Source organism: Cygnus atratus, chromosome 17 (assembly GCF_013377495.2).
Source record: "Cygnus atratus isolate AKBS03 ecotype Queensland, Australia chromosome 17, CAtr_DNAZoo_HiC_assembly, whole genome shotgun sequence".
Lineage (NCBI taxonomy): Eukaryota > Metazoa > Chordata > Aves > Anseriformes > Anatidae > Cygnus > Cygnus atratus.
The window spans coordinates 14,311,605-14,331,750 of NC_066378.1; the positions used below are offsets into that span (position 1 = coordinate 14,311,605).

Genomic DNA, 20,146 nt, shown 5'->3' on the forward strand with positions numbered 1-20,146 from the left:
CAGTGTTTAGGTACTTAGAAAGAAAAAAAAAACACATTGCAAAATATTGTGTACTTTCTAAGGCCCACCTGGTGCTTTTTTTTTTTTTTTAAATATATGGTATTATATTCTTGATGTTTCTGTTAATTTCATTAGTGATCCAAAATATATAGTTTACCTTTTAGTGACAAGCCTTAGAATCATTAAAATAGTTGTATAACAATGCAGGTTGGAAAGGACCTCTGGAGGTCAGCTAGCCCACCATCCTGCTCAACGCAGGGTCAACTGTGAAATAATAGATTAAAATTTTCATAGAATAAGGTATAATTGGTACCTTCCTTGCATGTTAGTGGGGAACAATTGGGGTAGTTTCCTGGATTTGTTGGGACTTGTAAACTGTCCTTGAGTGCAGTGACACACCTAAAGGGTGGGGGTGTTATGAATATGGGCAACTTGACCAAACTTCTGACTCCCTTTACTAAAATTAAAAAATATATATAATTATATATACATCTGTATACTATATATATATATATATAAACTTTTTCTAAAAAGGCAAAAAAAATCTCTTTGAATTTAGTGTTAATAAGGCAGATGGTCAACACTTCATCCCTTTGTGCGATTACCTATTCATATTCCTTCTGCGCCAGTAGATTTTAACTTCTCATTTTTGCACTTCAAGCTGTGGGGTGTCATTTTGGCTGTCTGATGTCTCAGTCTGTTTTGCAAACAAAGATTATATTTAAAACTGTGCAGATTCTGACTCGTGAGATCTCTTTCAACTGGTATTCCTCATGTGCCAGGTCTTTATTTCACATCGGTGTGAAAAGAGTGTTTCACATAAATACATGCTTTCACTCTTAGTTACGGATAATTTTCGCACTGGTAGGAGCAATATTGTGTGTGCATCATTTTCAGGAATGGGAAGTTACAGGAATAATCAATCCTGGACTACTGCCAAAAGCAGCTTAATTCCAAGGGAGTAAGTGCTGAAAGAGCCATAACCATAATGTCTCATTTTAGAAGCAGCAGAGCTAGATGTGAATGGGTTGCACTGCTCTGCTGTTTCATTTCGTGTGAAAATTAAGTTGATTTTATCCTGGCTACTATTGTAAGAATTATGAAGTTAAAGATCAAATCTTGGAGAATTACTGCATTTGAATACTGGGTGGGGAGTAGTATTTATTTGATTGGGGACGTATTTTCTTGTATGCCTTCTGTGACTATAAATAAGATGGTTCTTAATTTGGGTTTATCTTGTGTGCCAAGAAGAGAGCAGACCCCATTTTTTTTTATTTTGAAATGTCTTTTCCTTTTGAAACGTCTGTTTTTACTGTATCACACACATTCTGTTTATCAGGGAAATGGCTGTATCTGGCCTAACTCCATGGGTTGGACACCTTGTCTTTCAAACTTGGTCTCTTCTTCCAAGGGATAGATGAGGAAAGAGAATGGGCCCCAGATATTTGCAGAAGTTTGAGTTAATAACAGATAATTCTCTCTTACAGGAAAAAAAAATTCCATATTCAGAGCAGATCTGTGAAGGGCAACAAAGGCCAAATGTGTCAGTTCTCCATCTCGCAGGATCTCCATTTTTGTGGAGCTTATGCATTAAACAAAACATATTTTCATCTGTCCAAAGAAGTGATCTTTAAAATCAGGATTTAGGCTAGAGAGCAAAGAATGAAGGAGAAATTGCTCGTGTTTAGGAGCAGGACATACTGGAAGTATTTCCTCCTTTTTCCCCCTTTGCTTGGGGCAGAGCCAGCCTTAGGGCACGAGACCGCCTGCAGTACCGTGGGGTGGGGTGGCGTGGCCTTGTGGCAGACCTGGAAAACGTCACCAGTGCATTCAGCACGTGTCGCATTATTTTCCCTAGACTGTCATGTTTTAAAGCCTTCAGTTTGTAATTGCAGTTTGTTCTTCATTCATGCTCTTTGTCAGCAACACCAAGCTGTTCCAACCAAAATGTTAATGCCAGCAAATGTATCTGTATAATTTAATTTTGAGTTGCTTGTGTCTAAAAGCATTTCAGCTACAAAACAATACAGTGCTTATGTACAGTTCTCAGAGAATGTGTGCAATTTTGACTGGCATTAAAAAAAAGATAGCTATTAAGTATGCAGAGAGCATGGATGCTGAAAGACGATAGAAGTAGTGAAAATCAGCCTTTTTTTTAAAAAAAAAAAAAAAAAAAAAAGCAACCACCAACAAAAAACCTCTACTGTTTTCATTAAAAGTAAACTTGCAGTTACTGAGACTAGGCCTGAGGATCTGTAGACTTGCTGGAATGTTTATTTTTTCCAGCTCCTTGTTTGGCCTGATAGAAAGTTAGCTCCACAAACCCTGCCTCATTTGTCCTCCCAGCGTCATGGCCGTAACGATGCTTTTACTGGAAGGAAGTCAGCTTCTTGGAATCACCGCTTGCTAAGGTGGGTGCTGTGTCAGGCAGTGCTGCTTCCAGACATCATCAGGGGCTGCGTGGGACAATGAGTCATAAAAGAGCATCGTAAACCGTTCAGTCACATTTTAACCCCTGCCCCGGAATGGGGCTGCAGGGAGAGATGGGCGACCCTGTTCTGAAAGAGGCGCCTTCCTCCAGGAGCCACGTGCGGCGATGTGACTGGATGTAGCAAAACAATTTCCTAGAAGTTGGAGCATCTAACTCCTTACGTTTGGATTTCTCAGTTTGTTTTGTTGAATTCAAACTCACAGTTCTACAGAAGTAGTAAAATTCTTTCAGACTCATTTTTGTTGTAGGATGGAGAATTCCTATCTGAGAGTTAGCTGTCGTTTTGGTTATGAAACCACATCCAAAAGTTCAAATACATAAAATGGCAGGTGAAACGCTACCACAAACTGAGGAATATGTGCTGGGTTTGTTTGCAGTGTAAAATTTATTAAGAATTATTGAAACTTCAGACGAACAATACATTTGTATCTGCGTTTCTTTCCTGTTGCTGCTGGAATGGTATTATTATCTGGGTTGTGCATATTTTCTATTTAAAACCATCATTTTCTTGATAACACTTCATTTTTATAAACAATGTGCCCCAAGTGCAGTACATGTAGCTGTTTTTCTGCTGCTCCCATTCCTGTTTCTGAGCTTTTTAGATCATGTTTTCAGTTGGAAACAACGTGAGTAATGGCAAGCAATGCAGTGTATGTTGTGCATGGAGATAATGCACTTTAGCTGTGGTACATGGGAAATATTCTCTCCCTGTCCAAAAAGCTATCGTGCTCGCATCTGTTGGCTCGTCTGCAGTTTGTGGCCATAAATGTTGCTCGGGGGGTGTCAGGCAGGGCTCTGTGCAGTTGTTTGTGCTGCCACTGAGGCTCTCTGATGCTGCAGGCACAGCTCTTACTAGAGATGCAGCCCTTGTGCAGAAAGTGGCAGAAATCGATCAGTTGTCTGTACATCTTAATTACAAGAATCGGGCATCATGTAATGCGAGATTAGGATTAAAAAGATTTCATAACAAGCGCCCAACTGAAAAAAGCTGAGCTAGCCTGGAAGTAGGAAGGAGAGAGAGAGAATAACAATTGGCACTTGCTAGAGCCTTCCTAGAAGTGAATTTGCCAAACGGTGACGTGGCCACTAAGTGACAGCAGAAAGCTGAGCCCAGGAGTGTTGGTTGAGCCCCTGGTGTAAAGTGTGAAGCTACGGAGAATGTGTGGGAACCAAAACACGTGCCCCTGCCAAGTACAAGGAAATGCCCAGGGCTTCCAAGAAGCACAGGGCGATTTCCCGTACCCCTGAGCTGGCTGCTAGGAGAAGCAGACACCTTGCTCGGGGTTGAGTGCTTGTACCCAGAACGGACTGAAAAATCTCAGAACTCAGCCTACACCCGGGCATGCCTGTACGAGGAGCTGTTGGACTTGAACCTTGGGGGTCCCTTCCATCTTGGGATATTCTATGATACCATGTACATGTGAAGGTTAATAATTACTTCCAGTGAATTATGAGGCTGTGAGAACATCTGAAAGGCGAAAAGCAGGAAGCCTGTTCCATATAACTCACAAAATGAGCATTTACTTGAGTCTTACAAACTCAACATTTGACTTTGTGTAGTAACAGCGCATTGGAATAAGTAGCAGAGCCTTTTATTGTTTTATTACACTTGGCATTAAAGTAGACAACTTAGTCAATAGCAAAGAGTATGATACGACTAGGAAATGGCAACTGCTGATGGTATGGCTGGGGAAATAATCAGTTTGTTAGAATTTGAGTAGCCAGCATGGGTGTTGGTAGTTACGCTGAATCATCAGTATTTTATAATGCTAAAGTGGCATTCTTCAGGTTAACAAAACTAAGGACACAAGAAAAGATGCAGTCTCTTTCCCAGAACCTTTTAGTATTAAGGAATAGTATTAAGGAATTCTACTTCATCGAGAGCTCTCATTGCTTCACGTGCGTTGCCTGAGGCTTGCTTTCTTGGTGCAGGCTGGCTGCGTGTGGCGAGAGCCTTCCTCTCGGTGCCCTTTTCTAGCATCAGGCCACCGATTTGTGGGCAGGTACCGATTCCCGGGCAGGTACCGGTGCTCAGCACCCGCCGGTCGGAGCATGCCGGTGGGTGAGCGCAGCACGCTGCGCCGAGAGCGGGGCATGCGGCGGCTCAGGGCCTGGACGCGCTCGCGCGGTGCCCGGTGCTGGCTCTGTGCCCGCTGCCTGCGTCAGCCCCGGCGTGGGCGCTGTGCTGCTGCCGGGGGGGCTCCGTTCAGAGCCTGTGCCGCCCCTTCTGCAGTGTCTGTAACGAGGCTGGTGATGATCGAGACTGCAAATATAAAGGCACTGAGCTCTGCCGGTCTGCTCGGCATAAATGTGCACGACGCCTAGAAATAGCGTGGCTGGATTATAAAAGAGAGCAAAGGGAATGACTGAATTTTAGACTCGGCACCTGTAGGAGAAGCGATAACCCACAGTGTTGCAGAAACGTCCTTGAATGTGCTAAGAGATGCTGCCACTCTTCTTTTTTAATGGCCACGCTGCTCTTGTTCAGAGAGGCAGATGTGGATGCCATCAGCTGAAGTAGATGTGTTGGTAGTTTCCACAGCGTGTTCTGCGAGGTGTTGTTTTGTTTATTTGTTTTGTCCTCTGAAGAGAGAGAAAGCCTGGTACAGGTAGAAAACATTGTAATCTTTGCTTACAAAGACCTCATCTGACAGCAGTTGATATGGCACTAAAAGCTGGGTCTGTGTTCAGGGATGCAAAAGGAACCAATGTGTTTAATTATCTACACAATGTATTATTTCAGTAGCTGTCTAACTTCGGTGCTTAATTCAATACAAGAAAAAAGCTCAATGCAAGAAAAAAAGTATAGCTGTGTTATGTTCTGGAGCAAATGAACATTGGTCTGCTGCAAATCTAGGGTGCCAGCAGCAGCAGCCGACCCATTTCTCTCCCCTGGAAGGGAAGGGCCCTTAGATGCACTGATTCCCTTTTTATTTCATAGATCTGCTACCTTCATAAAATAATTACTTGAGACATGAAAGGTCAGAGTAGAACACAAGAAAAAAGCACTGCAATCTGTCCTACTTTGTGTGTTGTATTTAAACTTTACATTAACACAATTCCATTTGTCAAAGGCTTTCTAGGAGCTGGCCTTATGCTTATTTATTTATTTATGATTTTTATTTTGAAGGTCTTCCAAAGAAAGAGCTTAAAAAAAAGGACTTCCATTAAACCCAGGAAGCGAGTTGACGCTTCACCTATATGTTTGAGGGAGATTATATGTAGTCCCAGCAGAATTCTCTGTTTGTATACGTGCTTCTAAAGCCTTTGTGCAACCTGAGATAAGAACAATCTTAAAGCAATGTGGAATTTTAAAACTAGCTAGTTGGTTCCTGCCTGGTCGTTTGCCCAGGAAAACTGCTCACTTTATATACAGTCATTGTTCTGAGTTCACAGCTATTTTCCATGTTTAAATTTATTCACTTTTCTCTTGTCCAAGTTTTAACTGGTAGATTCAAAAATGCCATTGTAATTAAAATCCGTAAGTCGTTTAGCCAAGGGATAAAGGAATGAGTAATTGTTTCCATTGCTTTGTTGCAGGATCAGCTGAAGCAGTGCTTCTCCAGACAGCCCCCTGAAGCGAAGGACACAGACACGCTTGTGCAGGAGCCCGACAGCCAGTATGGTACCTGGAACGAGCAGCGGTGCAGCGGGGACAGGTAAGGAGAAGCAAGGTCCCGTCATCATGCACACAAATTTCTCATTAGCTGATTAATGAGAAGAAATTGTTCTTCTGGTTTTCACTCAAAACACTCAAGTGTGCGTGCATACGTGTATGGATTCTTGCAGTCACTGAAACAGGGGCGCACAACTTTAAAGTTTCTTTAGTCTGTAGGTGAAGAAAAATTTCTTTAATACCTGCAAACAGCAATAAGGTTGGAAACTTAGACTCCATCCCCCAGGGAGAATGCAGTATCACCAAATTGTAGGCAATGCTGAAAACAGCTTGGACTGGAATAGATTTAACAACTCTGCTGCTGCGTGAAACACCAGCTAAATGTTATTTTTTAGTGCTAAAATGGTAGAAGATACGGGAAAAAAATAAATTTTCTTGATTTTAAATACATGAAATGGCTTTGACTAAATTAACATAGGTAGTGTAACTTTTTTATGCTTTGTATTTGTGTCTGTTTTAGTAATTATAACCAGAAATGTACATTTTCACATTTAGAAAGTGGTTACCTGCTTGTGTGATACATGGGTCTGCATAGGTAGAACCAGGGTTGTGCAAAGATTTTGCTGAAGTTGTCCAATTTCTCCTTCTCAGGTAGATAAGGAAGTGGTCTGGTGATGGTTAGGCAGGGTGCCCTAACAGTTTGGGGATTTGTTTTACTTATTACTGTTTGTTTTTTTTTTTTTTTTTTGTTATAAATTTGATCTCTCCCATGCCAGTTAGCATTGCCTTAAAACCTGTGCTACTGGACAGGCTGAGGGCCAGAACCAGTTTGAAACTGGTGCCCCGAATGCTGGACACGGGGTCAGGCCCCAGGGTGGTGTCGCGGTGCGCCTGCAGTCCCCCTGCTAAGCGTTAGGATGCGATGCCCACATCCCAGCCGCTTGGAAGTGTGTTAGTGTGAAGTGGAGGGTGAAATGGGGTACCAGCTGAATGAGAGGTCGCACCAGTGATGCTTTTCTGTTGTTAAAACTACTCAATGGAATAAACCTAGAGCACTGAAGTGTGATTTTTTTTTTCTTCTCCATCACCTGTAGTGCATTCTGCTTGATCTGCCCTGCTTGAGCCAGTATCTTATCTGCTCAATGTAGTTTGAAAATAGCATTTTCCTTGCTCTTCTTAACACTATACATGTTGAAATCTTATAGCAGATATTAATGTCAGTTATGCTTGGTGCGTTTTACACTTGAGAGCTGTGGGTTATAAATATTTTATTGCATGTGAAGGCAGGGTAGCTTTCAGCTCGAAGTTCAGCAAGCTGACAGTGACATGCCAACATCTAACTCTTCTGTAAAATTAACTTAACTGTGATTTTAGTAATTTATGGACATTTTCTGACATCGGTTTCCTAACCAAGGTGCTTGTCTCAGCTCCAAAGCAGACAGCTATTTCAAACCCGGGAGACTTTTCCTGCTAAGAAAAACACAACATAAAAATTCAGTGTTATTAAAGCATTGAACTCTTAATCCCCATGTCCTGGCATTTTGTCTCCTCGGTAGTAAATGTTTAGATGCCAATTATTTTATAGCATAATGATGTCTGCAGAGACGCCCCAGCACTTTGCCATGCCCTTGCTCTGCTTTAGCCCCGCGTTAGGCTGGCGGCTGGGAGAGCAGCGCCGCAGGGGCAGTGCTGCCATCGAGCTGCTCCGGGGACAGGAGGGTCACAACGGTGTCACCAGCCCCCTGCCTCGGAGACACTTCCAATTGCTTGTGAAAAGCAGCATTCCTTTGCTTCTTGCTTCTTAGTTCGCATGATGGAGCAACGCGTTCTTTGTGGTCTCAGCACTCTCCCGCTAGAACTAATTAAATTCAATTGCAATCAAAAGTGAAGATTGATCTCAACCGATTGCATGTGTGTGATAACCATTCTGCTGGTATTTCTGTGAACTACATGAAAGATAATATTTCAGAGTGCAAGTATCTGTCAGTGAAACTTGTTGAGCGGTGTTGGTAGCTTAATAGGTACAATATATAGAGATACGCTCATAAAGTTTGAAGCCTTAAGCAATAGAGAGAAGATGGATAATACATCTCAGCAATGAGAGCTGGAAGCATGTTTTAGATGTCTATATTTGACTGTTATTCTGAAAGGATTTTTTCCCCCTAATTTGCTATTCAGATGGGAGAATCCACTGTGCATAGCAGATTGTTTGTGCTCGAGTTATCCTTGCCATGTTTGGTGATTAGCTGTGCCACGGTGGTTAGTATGCGGCGGTGCTGTAATTGTGCAAGAGCTCGGAAGGAGAAGCCATTAGAAAGATTTATGAATTAGAAACCACCAACCAGAGTAAGTTCAGTGAGAAATTTTTTTCTCCCAAATATTTTCAGTTTTTGAAACACTGCACTGAGTCGTACTAGCTGAAGTCCCGGGCTGTAGAAGGGAAGAGGCTTTCTGGAGATGTGCAAATCCGAGCGGATCCTTTAACATCGCCATCATACATTTTAATTTCCCCGAAAGGTGCTAAATCTCCAGATTGCCACTTTTTTTCCTCTCTCCACATTCTTCCATATTTCAGTGGATCTAGAGCCTAACGCTGCAGAAACCAAATATCATTTGAGGTAAAGAATACGAGACAAAAACTTCCCCTGGAGCTCATTAGTGCCATTTCTTAATTATCTTGGGGCCCACTGCTGGAGGAGGGAAGAGGCATTCGCCGGATTCATACTGGAACCCTCTGTGCAGTATCCTCTGTGCCAGGCTGGAAATTATATCATGTCCTGCTGCTCGGTAGAGAGCTGTTATTCAGCAATAGGCTCCTGAGTGCTTTCCTCCCAAGACTGCCGTCGCTGCGGGCTGTGTCAAGCACCAAGGTCTGTTGTTTAAAACGTGCGTCTGTTCATACGGGCGCATTCAGATGTTGTGTTTTAGAACAGTTTTCCTAAATACTTGCCTCAAGAAAAGGTGCTCAGTAACAAAAGTCTATTTTTGAGCAGAGAAAAAAGCTGAGCTCCCTAAACACTTCAGATTTTGGTTTTCAACTGGAGCCTCCTAAAATCAGATGCACGGCAGCGCTCTCCTTGCTGACAGCAGAGTCTTGCCGTGTTTCCTACAACCTGCTGCTAAAGAAACGTTACTGAACATGGCTACAGTCTTGGTACGGACTCTCTCCTGTGTTGGCCTTGCCAAGGGAAGGTTTTTGGGGGTCTGCTGGAAGCACTGTGACACCTCCATGCAGGTCGTGGTGCTGCGTGGATGCTCCCGGGGAGCCCCCGCTTGTCCTGAGGCTCAGCTGCTGCCTGCTGCTCACTGCTAAGCCCCAGCCATGGTGGTAATGGGAATGGCTCTGAGACACCCCAGGATAAGGGAAGGTCCCAGCCTCCCTCCAGCCCCAACAGCTCCCCATCTTGAGGCAGCCCTGCTAACGAACCTCCCAGTCTGGCTCTGGGCAGAACAGGGCGAGCGTCCCCGGCGGAGCGCATGGACGAGCCCCTAATGCTGCTGCGTGATCCAGTGATGATTGTGTGAGATGAAGTGTGTGTTTGTAAACATTCAGATGGGCTTGGAAGAGCAAGGAGAAGAATCTGTTAGCAGCTTTGCTCTGCCTGAGGCCTGCAGACAGGATGTTATTCTTCAGGATGCTCTCAGACGTGCACAGCGCCAAAGTGGACGGTCTGCGGCTGCTGTACATCAAATGGGCAAATTGCTGGGGGCTCTTCAACAGCTTGCCATTTCGCTGGTCTTGTCTGTGTGTATGTTTGAAGGGGCCTTTGTGCTGGGGAAAAGAACCCCCAAGCAATGAAAATGCACTGTGATTGAATTATTGCAGTTTATCTGCATACTCGCATTATCTACTACTTTGTAAATCCAAGTGGGTGAAGGAGCAGGGCAGGTCTGTGGCTGAGCGCTTGGTCCTTCTGCAGCCAAAGGGAAGGGCGTCTGTCTTCAGCGTGGTGTGGGGCCTGCCCCTCTGATTGCACGCTGTGTCTGACCCTGCGTGATCTGACCCTATTTTGGAGCAGTTCATAAATGCTTCAGCGCCTTGGGTTACCTTGTGATTGTTGACACGTGGTCCAAAATATCCTTGCATGTATTTGTTCACCCTGAAGGCTCATAGATTTTGTTTTCTTAATTTGCAGCTTTGTGCCTGAATCTCCGTCATCAGAAAACGATGTCATTTCAACAAGAAAGCAACCACCAAATAGCCAGCCATCGTCACTGTCCTCCCAAACAGAACCTGCCTCCCTGGTTGATCACCATGACTTCTCAAAAGACCAAAGGAGCACAAGTTTGGACCGTTCAAGCACTGACATGGACTCTACTGATGGGACTGATTTACCTCCTCCAGGAGACACCTACCCTGATGAAAAGACCACTGACTTCTCCTTCATTGATGTGAGTTACCAGAATGGGAAAGGAGACATTCTCCTTCTGTTAATTGGGCTGTTGCCGGCACTAGCCATTGCAAAATATTATTTTCCCCAAACCGCACTCAGTCTTCCTCTGCATTTTTTTTATCACATTGAATTTTCCCAGCTGACTTCCCGCTTGAAAAGTTTGAGTGAAGCTGCAGAGTACTTTGAGTTTCTCTAAGGCTTAGGTTTTGAGAGATTCTAGTGAGTCATTGGCATTGGTAATGTCTGCCCATGGCTTAATAACGTTGCTGCTTCTCTTTCTGCTCCTCAGTGAGCTGTAACGGAAGAGTTAAATGGCTCCATGAACACCAGAAGCGTAATTAAATAACCCAGATAGCTAGTGATTGCTGTGCTGTGGGACATGCAGACTTAAGACTATAAAGATGTTTATTAATATTTTTCTTATTTACAATTAGGCTCTTTCTGTAGAAGCTTAGAATTGCATTTTAAAGGCTTTTTCATAATTAAGAATTTTCATAATTAAGAATCTTGCAGCTAGTATAGAAACAGTAGTTTCTGCAATGCAGTTAGATGAAGTTTAGTGTTCTCTGACGTGCTCACTAATGCAACTGTTAATTTTTCATATTCAGTATAGCATCTAGGAAGTTATGTTTATTCTTGAATACGAGTTTGTGCACTTGTTTTTTATTATATAATATCTGATGACAGATACATTGGTAAGGGCAAGGCTCCCAGCTTAAATGGATCATGCAGGTGCTAGGAAGGTCTCAGAAACACTGCCTTGCCTGTCGAAGCGTCATAACGCCTTCTGAATTGATGAGTAGACTGCTCTGTAAAACGTTTGAGGGATGCAAGCAGGCTTGTGCTGGAGGCAGTTTGGTCTGGTGCAGCAGAACTGGCTGTTAAAATCACAGCTGCTTCCTGCGTGGGCTGTCAGAATGTGCCTCCAGCCAGCTCTCTCCTCCTCTGGTGTTGCCATCCACGGGGACCTGCAGCAGCCCGTGTTCTGCCAAAGCAGGTGCTGCTCTCATCTTCCAGCCCACTCGGGCTGTGAAACGGAGTCAGGCTCAGGAAAAGGCTGCGTTTGGTAGCCCACTGCTGTGAGCTCCCTCACTGCGAACGCCTTGGCCTTGGTGTCAGTAACCCTTGGGCAGGAGATCCCGAGTGCCCCCTGCTCTGGAAAGGAAGTGTAGCAGCGCAAATGGCTGGCGTTTTGTCTGACTGTCAGCACTTCTGCAGGTAGTAGAGGTGGCCCTATGTCGTGCAGTAATCTGGACAGCTTAAGGTGTCTTGTTAAAAGCATTAATAGCTTAATGTATGGATGGCAATATGCTGTTTTAGTGCGTAGCTTGTTCCTGACCTGAAATCTCTTGAAAACAAACAGAACATACCTTCTGAAGAGAAGGAGGCCGAGTGATGTTTGCTGAATGCAGGCACGTCTCTAACAACAACTTGCCTTTAAGAAATAAAAAAATACAGCTCCTCCTTTTGCTTTGTAAATGTAATTGCATTTCTGTTGTGCACAGAGCTTTTTGAAATGACTGATCACAAACATTTTCTGAATGCCGTGACACTACCTTGCGGTCTGCCTGTTCCTGGTGAGCTGGCTTGAAATTTCTGTGGATGGTAACCCGCTCGAACAATTAAATTGTAGCCCTCGACTGCAGCAGAATTTAGTGCAGTCGCTCTCTTTCGATCGCAGTCTTCTGATTGGCCTTCAGCTGCTGGTAGCTAGCAAGGCCTGCATTCATAAAACACTTTAGGAACCAAAATCCTATTTATTGCAGTTACTGTTTTATGAATTCACTTAGTGAAACTAATTCATGCAGATTAGACGTCCAGTCAAGAGAGATCAAAGAACCAGCATTGCACCCAGTTAGCCACAAGGTAGCATATCCTCATCATAAATTCTCTTTAATATAGTTTTAAGTAACTACAATAATAGTAATCAAGCAAATATATATATATATATATTTTTTTAATTAAACTGAATGGGTTAATGCTTTAAAGTAGGGTAGGAAGTCATTATGGAGGAGGTGACTTTTATTTCCAGTCTGGTTGAAAGTAAGGGTTTTTGTTTCTTTTTATAGCAAACCACTATTCTGGACTCCAGTGCTCTGAAAACCCGTGTGCAGCTCAGCAAGAAGAGACGCCATCGGGCTCCTATTTCCCACTCTCTTAGAAGAAGCAGAGGGCTGGAGTTTGAAAATAGATTTTCTTTGACAGAAGAATCAGATAGTACCTGGATGTTTAAAGATTCTACAGGTATGCCTCAACTATCTGAAATAATTAGTTGTAATTGGCTTGGTTGTAAGGGCGGGATTTTTTGAATGATGTAACATACCCGAAGTTGCATCAAGGTGTAACAACGGCTGCTGCTTCCCATCTCTGGGTCATCCTCTGAATCGAGCCTTCCCCTCTGTCCCTTGGGGTCTGTGGACTGAAGGAAGCCCTGCTAGCCAGAGCTACAAAAGACCAGGGCGAAGGAAGGCTTCAATGTAATCTTTAGCTTCTCACAGCTGATATAAGTTTGTTCATGGAGAAAATTCTGAGTTTAGAAGCTGTTATGGTTGGATGCATTCTCTAACACGTTCTTTATATCTAAACCTGCATGGTTTTGATAAGAGCAATTGTAATTGGTCACGTTCTATACATGTCTCAGAAATGTTCTTTCTTTCTGGCACAAGTACTACAGGACTAAAGAAGCCTAGTTAAGGAAAAATCACCTCCTGTGAATCCATTCTATTAAAAACGTCTCCCTCGTGGCCTGTCCTATTACTTAGGATGCAATGAAGAAATGCATCAGGCATTGAAAATCTTTGCTTATGGAGGTGATTGAAAGGTTCAATGCTCACACTCAGATCCGTGACTTAATACCTGTAGCACTTTGGTGCTGTGGTGATACATGCTGCAGATATTCTTTGATATTTCCGTGAGCAAAGAAATAATTTGTGTTTTGTGGCCTGTTCTTTTGAGAGGCTGGTGAAGTTTTCGTAACTGTGGGGTCCTATTAAAAAAAAAGTCAGTTTTGTGACCTGCCGCTTCTGCTTTGCCTTAAAGCCTATGAATATATGGAGGAACGTGTGATCAAACTGATCTCTCCTGTAGCCTCCTAATCAATGGAAATGCTGTTAGGCATGTGCGGGTTGCTTTGGTGCAGATCTAACAGACCTAAAATATTTTGAAGACTTACCTTGATAAGATATGCAGCACACGAAGCTGGAATGTAATCATCAACTAAAGGGCTCGGTACATGTAAAGGCAATGTTACCACTGCATGTTTGTCTGCTGCATGCAGACTGAGCTCAGTTGCTTTGTATCAAAGCCCTGCTTTGGGCAGGGGGTAGGATGGATAACTTTCAGCTGTCTCTTCCAGTCTAAGTTAATCTCATATTCTGTGATCAATTGAGATGTTCAGAAGCAGCAACATTTGTTAACTTAGGAGTACCTTCTTCTGCTCCCTCGTGTCTGACAGCAAGAAACCTTTCTATTGCTGAGTATTTAGTGTGTTTGTTGCATTGATCTCTATTGGAGTGCTGAACCCATTTCTGTGGTGCATTAATATTACTCTTAATAAGTTTTTGAATAGAGGCAGAGGTCTAGAACAAGATATAGATGAAAAGCTTGCTGACTAATTTTTTCCCTCTCTGATTTTTTTTTTAAACAATTGATTAGAAGAGAAGAAAGCTATGCAACAGGAAGATTCTGATGAGGAAGAAAAGACACAGCGTACTGGGAGATTCTCTTCTGTACCAGCTCAGAGACTTCCCATATTTCCAGGAATGGACCATTCTGTTCTCAAGGTGAGCAAAGGCAGAACATGTCAGATCAGACTTAAACTGTTTCAGTAGCTGCAGATGCTCTCTAAGAATAGCGCTAGGAGTGCTGCTGAAGATGACCATGCAGCTTTGGGTATGTGTGTGATATCTTTCTCACTTCTGCACTTTCTTGCTCTTTAACTGTTGGATAGAAATTTTAAGTGATTTGGAAAAATAAACAGCTTTGCAATAGTAAACGTGCATTCAAAACTATGTAGATTTATAAGAAATCCCTTCACTGATTTCAGGCATGGATTTTTTGTTCTTATAAATCTGAGTGATTTGTTTTGCATTGCAAAGAAAGTCTGAATACTGCCATAAAAAAAAGACCCTTATTCTTTATTCTTATTTTTTAGGCCCAACTGCGGAAAAGACATGAGTCTGAGAGTCCTGGTGAAATAGGTTCTGCTCAGCCGTTCAAATCCCCTAAATCACAGCTTGGAACTCCCGGTAGCAGAATACTGCCCTCCAGTGTAGAGAAGGAGGACAGGTGAGAGACTTCCATGAGCCAGAAAGATGCTAATGCTTTGGTGGAAGAGAAATAATGCAAGCAGGCTTCCTGAGGCCTTAGAGAAAATCGTGTATTTCTTTTTTTTTTGTTTTGTTTCTGTGATGAGTTTTCATAATGAAAGAGTAAGGAGAGTGTTTTTGTATATTTTAGGTCAGAAGAAAAATCTCCTCAGTGGCTGAAGGAGCTGAAATCAAAGAAGAGACAGAGCCATTATGAGAATCAGGTTTGAAAAAGGTACCTGCTGACACGGAAAGAGGGGCTTTGCTAAATGAAAGCATGCAATGATTAAAAGAAAAGTGGAAAATGTTTCCTTAATGTGTCACTGTGACAACTCTGTAAGCATGAATATTAAAGCAGACTCTTACTATGAAATGTGCATCCAGGAATGTAAAGTAAATCTGTGCTGAGGCAGAGCAGTTTTCCTAGAAGGTTAATGCACAGGTGATTCATTTTCACTGATTCTCTGCAGGCAATTTTATTTTAACAACCGTCAGTCCGTTTGTGCTGCCATTTCATAGTGCTTCCATCAAACGAGAACGAGCCTGTCATTGAATAAGTGAGGCTTGGACACATTTTGAAATCTTTGGAGTATGCTGTTTCAGCAGCATTCTGGACAGTTCTTGGACATCTAGTGTGTCAAATGGGACAAGACCAAGATGCAATACACATTTGTTGGGGCTTTCCTCTTGCAGATACTGAGAAGCGTCTGACTGCTTTCTTGACCGTCTCATACAGTTACTTCAGTAGTTTGTCTTTCTTTCTTTGCAGATAGTGATTCTAACTAGAAGAAGATAAAGAAGTTTAACAGAAGCCTTAACTCATCTGAACTTAAAATTCACGTCATGTTGCTGCTGTTTGCTTCCTGCCTCAACTGCTATGTGCATGGTGCCTTCCTGTTTTGTGGAGAAAGCTGCTTAATATTCATAGTCAAATACAAAGCTGTATCTTTTCAGGTATGGAAGGATAGTCACTTTAGACCTACCTGGAAGAAGAACCTGTGGTTCATAGTTAGCACTTCAGAAAGTCTTGGAAGATTGTAATATTTGATCTAGGAGTGCTGTGCACTGGAGAAGTCCCCCTCATTGTTGAACAGAGACTCCATTTCTACCTATATGTTCAGCAACTCAAAAGTATGACTTTTGGTAGATGTGTTAGGTGTAAGGCTGGGCTTTGTGTTTGTTTATGAAAATAACAATTTTAATCAGATTTATCTTTTTTGTGAAAATATAGTAAGCTCCTATTTAGAATGAAATTTGTGGAAGGTGAGAGTGAAAGAACAAATTATGTTTACTGCCATACTGAAAAAGGAGACTTGATTATTTTTTGTAAAATGTATTTTTGATTGGCTTATATTTACATGTGATCTGCTGATCTAGCAGATCGATATAATTTTTAGATGAACAAATTGTTAATTTTTGTCACTCTTGAAGTGGTATATTCTGTGTTTTGTCAGCATGTGGAATAATTGCTTCATTGGAATGTCTTTCCTAAAAGGATCAAGCAATAATGTCAACCAGTTCTCTTTAAAAAAAAAAATATATATATATATATATAAAAAATGTAAATACTGTTTTTTATAACAAAAAGGAAGGGAAGAGGGAGGATGTTCTACTCATATCAGGGTTCCAGTTAATTGTTGAATGTCACTTTAATAGCAGTTTGGATAGTCCCACTTCATATTTTTATTCGTTAACCTGTAAATACCAGTTTTAAGTTTTTATTTTTATGCTGATTTTGTGGGATAACCTAAATGTGATCTTCAGTTTCTCAGATTTACTTTTCTTCTTTTGATAAGACTGATGTCCTAATAGCCGTATAGATAGTCTCATGCATAACACGAGTATTATGAGTATCACTAATATCTCAAATATGTTAACATCTTTGAATACAGATTCTGGAATATCAACCGAGATTTCCATTTAAGACACACTTTATCCTTTCCCCAAATAAGTGCTCTTTTCAGTAAACCTGTAAAAATGTAGCCCTGGAAGGGAGGTTATTCTGTCGTGTCGGTGTTCCTCACGACGCAGCGGGGAACGACGAGCCAAGAAGCGAGCTCTGCTCTGCTCTGCTCCTCTCCGCTCCCCTCCGGGCCCTCCTGCAGCCGCTCCCTGCTTCCTCAGCCCTGCTGGCGGGTCCTCTAACTACTACAGATAAAGCACCAGCACTTCAACTCTTTGTCCTTTTTCTTATGATCAGCTTTTCAGAAAGCTGGATTCGTGTGGGGTTGCCACAACGGTGCATCTGCTAGCCAGAGTGGCATGCCTGGTCTGCTGTCTATCGAGCCTGTAGCTGCCAAAACCATGTGCCAATTCTTCTCACGGAGGAGACGCAGATGAGGTGATTTTTAGTCCCAGTCTGCTCGTAGGAAATAACAGCAGTGTGTCAAGAGGCGAGTCCCATATGCACATCTCTCTCCCAGATTTAGTTTCAGTCGCAGCTCCCTGTACTTCATGGAGATGAAATAAGGATGATTCTCTTATGTAAAAAAAAATAAATTTCTTGCTGCTTTGCCCTATTTCATATCAGAGCTGTTGCCACCATTGCAATTTTACATCCTTTTCTGCTACCAACTAAGAAATTGCCCCCCAGGGTTTCTGCCCAGTGTTTCATTCCACATAGCTTTTAGCCCTGGACCATGGGAGACAGACTTCCATTTGAATGCAGTCAACCAGACTGCGAAAGAGCTACTCGTAGCTAAATTTTAAAAAGTTGCACATATTTTCTTCCCTTCCCTGAAAAGGCAAATCTTTAAGATGAGCTTTGCACACGTGTCTTTTGGGATTTTTTAAGGCAGCATTCAAGGTGTGTCACCAGTTGTATCCTGTGTGACGCAGGCACATCACAGCTCTGAGCAGCAGCGTTTGGTGTGTGAGAGAAGAGAAGAACAATCGCTTTCCTCTTGTTATGCAGATGAAGTGGGGCTTACTTTAAAAAGTATCTAGAAATCAGGTAAATTTCCCCTGCTCACAAGAATATTTACACAGGCTTAAGTGTAGAATTCAGCAAGCTGGCAGTGTTGCATTACCAGTAGTTGGAGGATTTACTGTTTGTTGGTCCGATAAATGAAGGCCAGAAATTCTTTAACTGCAGTATTTGCTCTGTGTATGAGGAAACTGAGGGGATTAATGCTAGGTGTCCACAAAGCCCTTTGAATGTGTATGCATTTCCACATCTGCTTGGACAATGCACTGAAACTTACTGTATTTAGTAGTTTAACCTACTACTGAGAAATGTTTAATGCTTAAATGTCTAATTAAAAAGCATCTTTAGAATGTTGAATGGGAAAGTGTTTTTTTCTGATTTATCGTTTCTTTATGTTGTATAAAAGTCAAATATCTACTTTATTCTCTTCGGGTTCTCACTGTGTAATAAAAGATCTATGAACATGTTACTACTTCTTAAATGTTAGAACATACTATAATACACGTTATACACTTTATTTTAATTCTGAATAATGCTTGTTGAATTTCTTGCGCTTGTACTTTCTGCCACGTACTGTGTTTGCTGTTCATATGAAGTGGGACGAGCTCTTAGCTGCAGCACGTTTTTCAGGTATGCTTTTTCATTAATTAGAGGAACCTGCCTTGGAGTGGGTGTCAGTTCTTGTCCCGAGTGTCTGAGTACCAATAAACACGATGGAGAGCCCAGCACTCCCAGTGGAAGGCGGTGCCCTCGTCCCTTCCTTTGCAGCTGGTAGGCTCTTTTCTGCTTCCTTAAAGAGCTGCATCAGTAGCGTATGCATCACTTTAAAAAATGAAAGCACGTGGTTTGTGGAATTCAGAAATACTTCTTTTCTGATTGCGGTTTGTTCTTACTGGTAACAGAAACACTTCCTCCATTTTAATCATCACTTTGGGATTTTCACAGCCTTTCTGTTCCTTTTCATTGGAAACTCCAGTTGTGGATTTTTTCTTTTTCACTTTTCTGTTTGAAAAGTCACATTTTAGAAGTCGGCGTAGTTTTAATTTGAGTACTTAGCTGTTCAAAGTTTTGCTGCTTTGGTTTTACTTCCTGCAGAGAAAGGTGCAATCTCTCAGCTCTTCAGCCTTTGAAGTCTGAAACCTTTCTGTAATGTGGCTCTGTAGGAATTAAGGCTCCCATCTGCTTGCTTGCACAGAAGTTTGCTTTACTCTGTTACTTGTAGCTATCATTGACAAACTGTTAAATGGGCTACGTGTAAAGTTTATATGTGCAAACTGCTAATCAGCCATTTCATCTGGAGCAGCAGCATCCATTTATAACTTTAATATTTGTGAAAAAATCCTGAAATAATGCCTCCTGTCTTAGGTGTTAACTGAGGCCATGGTTTGATGTCTAAGTGTTACATGGAGACCCCGTATGCCAAAATACCTTAGTGGGATCAGGGCTGTTCTAAGGCAAATAGTTACAAATACAGTGCTTTGAAATCTGTACCCCAGTAAAAGGAACTTCTCTCTCTACTCCTTACTCTAGAAAGCATCTGTGGCTGCTCCTACCGTATGGTTGCCCTTTCTACTGCTTGTAGAAAGCAAGAGTGTCTTTGGCACACTTTTATCTGAGCCTCTGGACTGCATGCCCAGGAGTGCTGCGATCCCAGCCCAAATAGGTTCTGCTTCTGTGCTACCCGAAATGCGGTTAGAGCGAATCGGTGGGAGGAGAGCCAGGATGTCAGGTCCACTGAATGTGGTATTTTGGGGAAGGTAGTGTGCTCCGTGCATGTGGTGGGGTGAAGAGTTTGCTGATGATTTAATGCAGATATTGAACTCGGACAGTAAAATGCCCCTTTCTCCGGGGGCAGCTTGTTTCAGTGGAAGATGAGGTGTGTGGAAGATGGGGTGTGTGAGACGTGTCCGCACCCACGTCCTGCTCTGCGCCCTGTGTCTGCTCAAGTACGTGCTGTGAAGGAAAAGCGAATGTGAATCCTCACGTGGGTGATGGGAAAAGAGGGGGGGGTGGCCTTTTAGGGAGGACGGGGCTTTTGTGGCAGAAACAAGGTTCCACGGAGCTTTAGCGTGGATTTGGGGATCTGGTGCTCAGAGGCTTCTTCCCTGGGACCACCGAGTCCGGGAGCCTCTGGTCCAGCCTGGGTCTGCCTCGTGCTGGTGCGAGTGGGGATGTGCGTGGTGGGCGTCCTTGTGGGGCAGGCTGGAGATGGCTCCTGGGGGTCGGCACATCTCCCTCCCCGGCAGGCATCCTCTCAGCTCCAAATATTCTCAAAAATGCCACCTGCAATAACTTCTGACTTGACTGATGGGATTTGGAAGAGGAGGAGAGGCGAGGTCTAATGGTTTATGGATTTTCTCTTTCCATATTAAACGTGAAGACAGTATCGAGCCTGTTTTTAAAGGAGCTATT

At 42.7% G+C, this 20,146-nt stretch overlaps 1 protein-coding gene across 5 annotated transcripts in view; it reads left to right on the plus strand.

The window, feature by feature from the left end:
* Positions 1 to 18,263, plus strand: part of KIAA1671 (KIAA1671 ortholog) — a 73,440-nt gene extending 55,177 nt beyond the window's left edge. For 3 of the 5 annotated variants that reach the window (XM_050714306.1, XM_050714307.1, XM_050714305.1), the window contains exons 2-8: positions 6,032 to 6,150; positions 10,244 to 10,499; positions 12,571 to 12,745; positions 14,156 to 14,283; positions 14,655 to 14,788; positions 14,960 to 15,043; positions 15,578 to 18,098. In XM_050714306.1, coding sequence (XP_050570263.1) covers positions 6,032 to 6,150; positions 10,244 to 10,499; positions 12,571 to 12,745; positions 14,156 to 14,283; positions 14,655 to 14,788; positions 14,960 to 15,038 — 891 coding nt within the window. In that variant the 3' untranslated portion in view covers positions 15,039 to 15,043; positions 15,578 to 18,098. Of the gene's footprint in view, positions 1 to 6,031; positions 6,151 to 10,243; positions 10,500 to 12,570; positions 12,746 to 14,155; positions 14,284 to 14,654; positions 14,789 to 14,959; positions 15,044 to 15,577 lie in introns of all 5 variants that reach the window. The other 2 variants (XM_035565792.2, XM_035565793.2) reach the window with 1 other exon arrangement.
* The last annotated feature ends 1,883 nt before the right edge of the window (positions 18,264 to 20,146 follow it).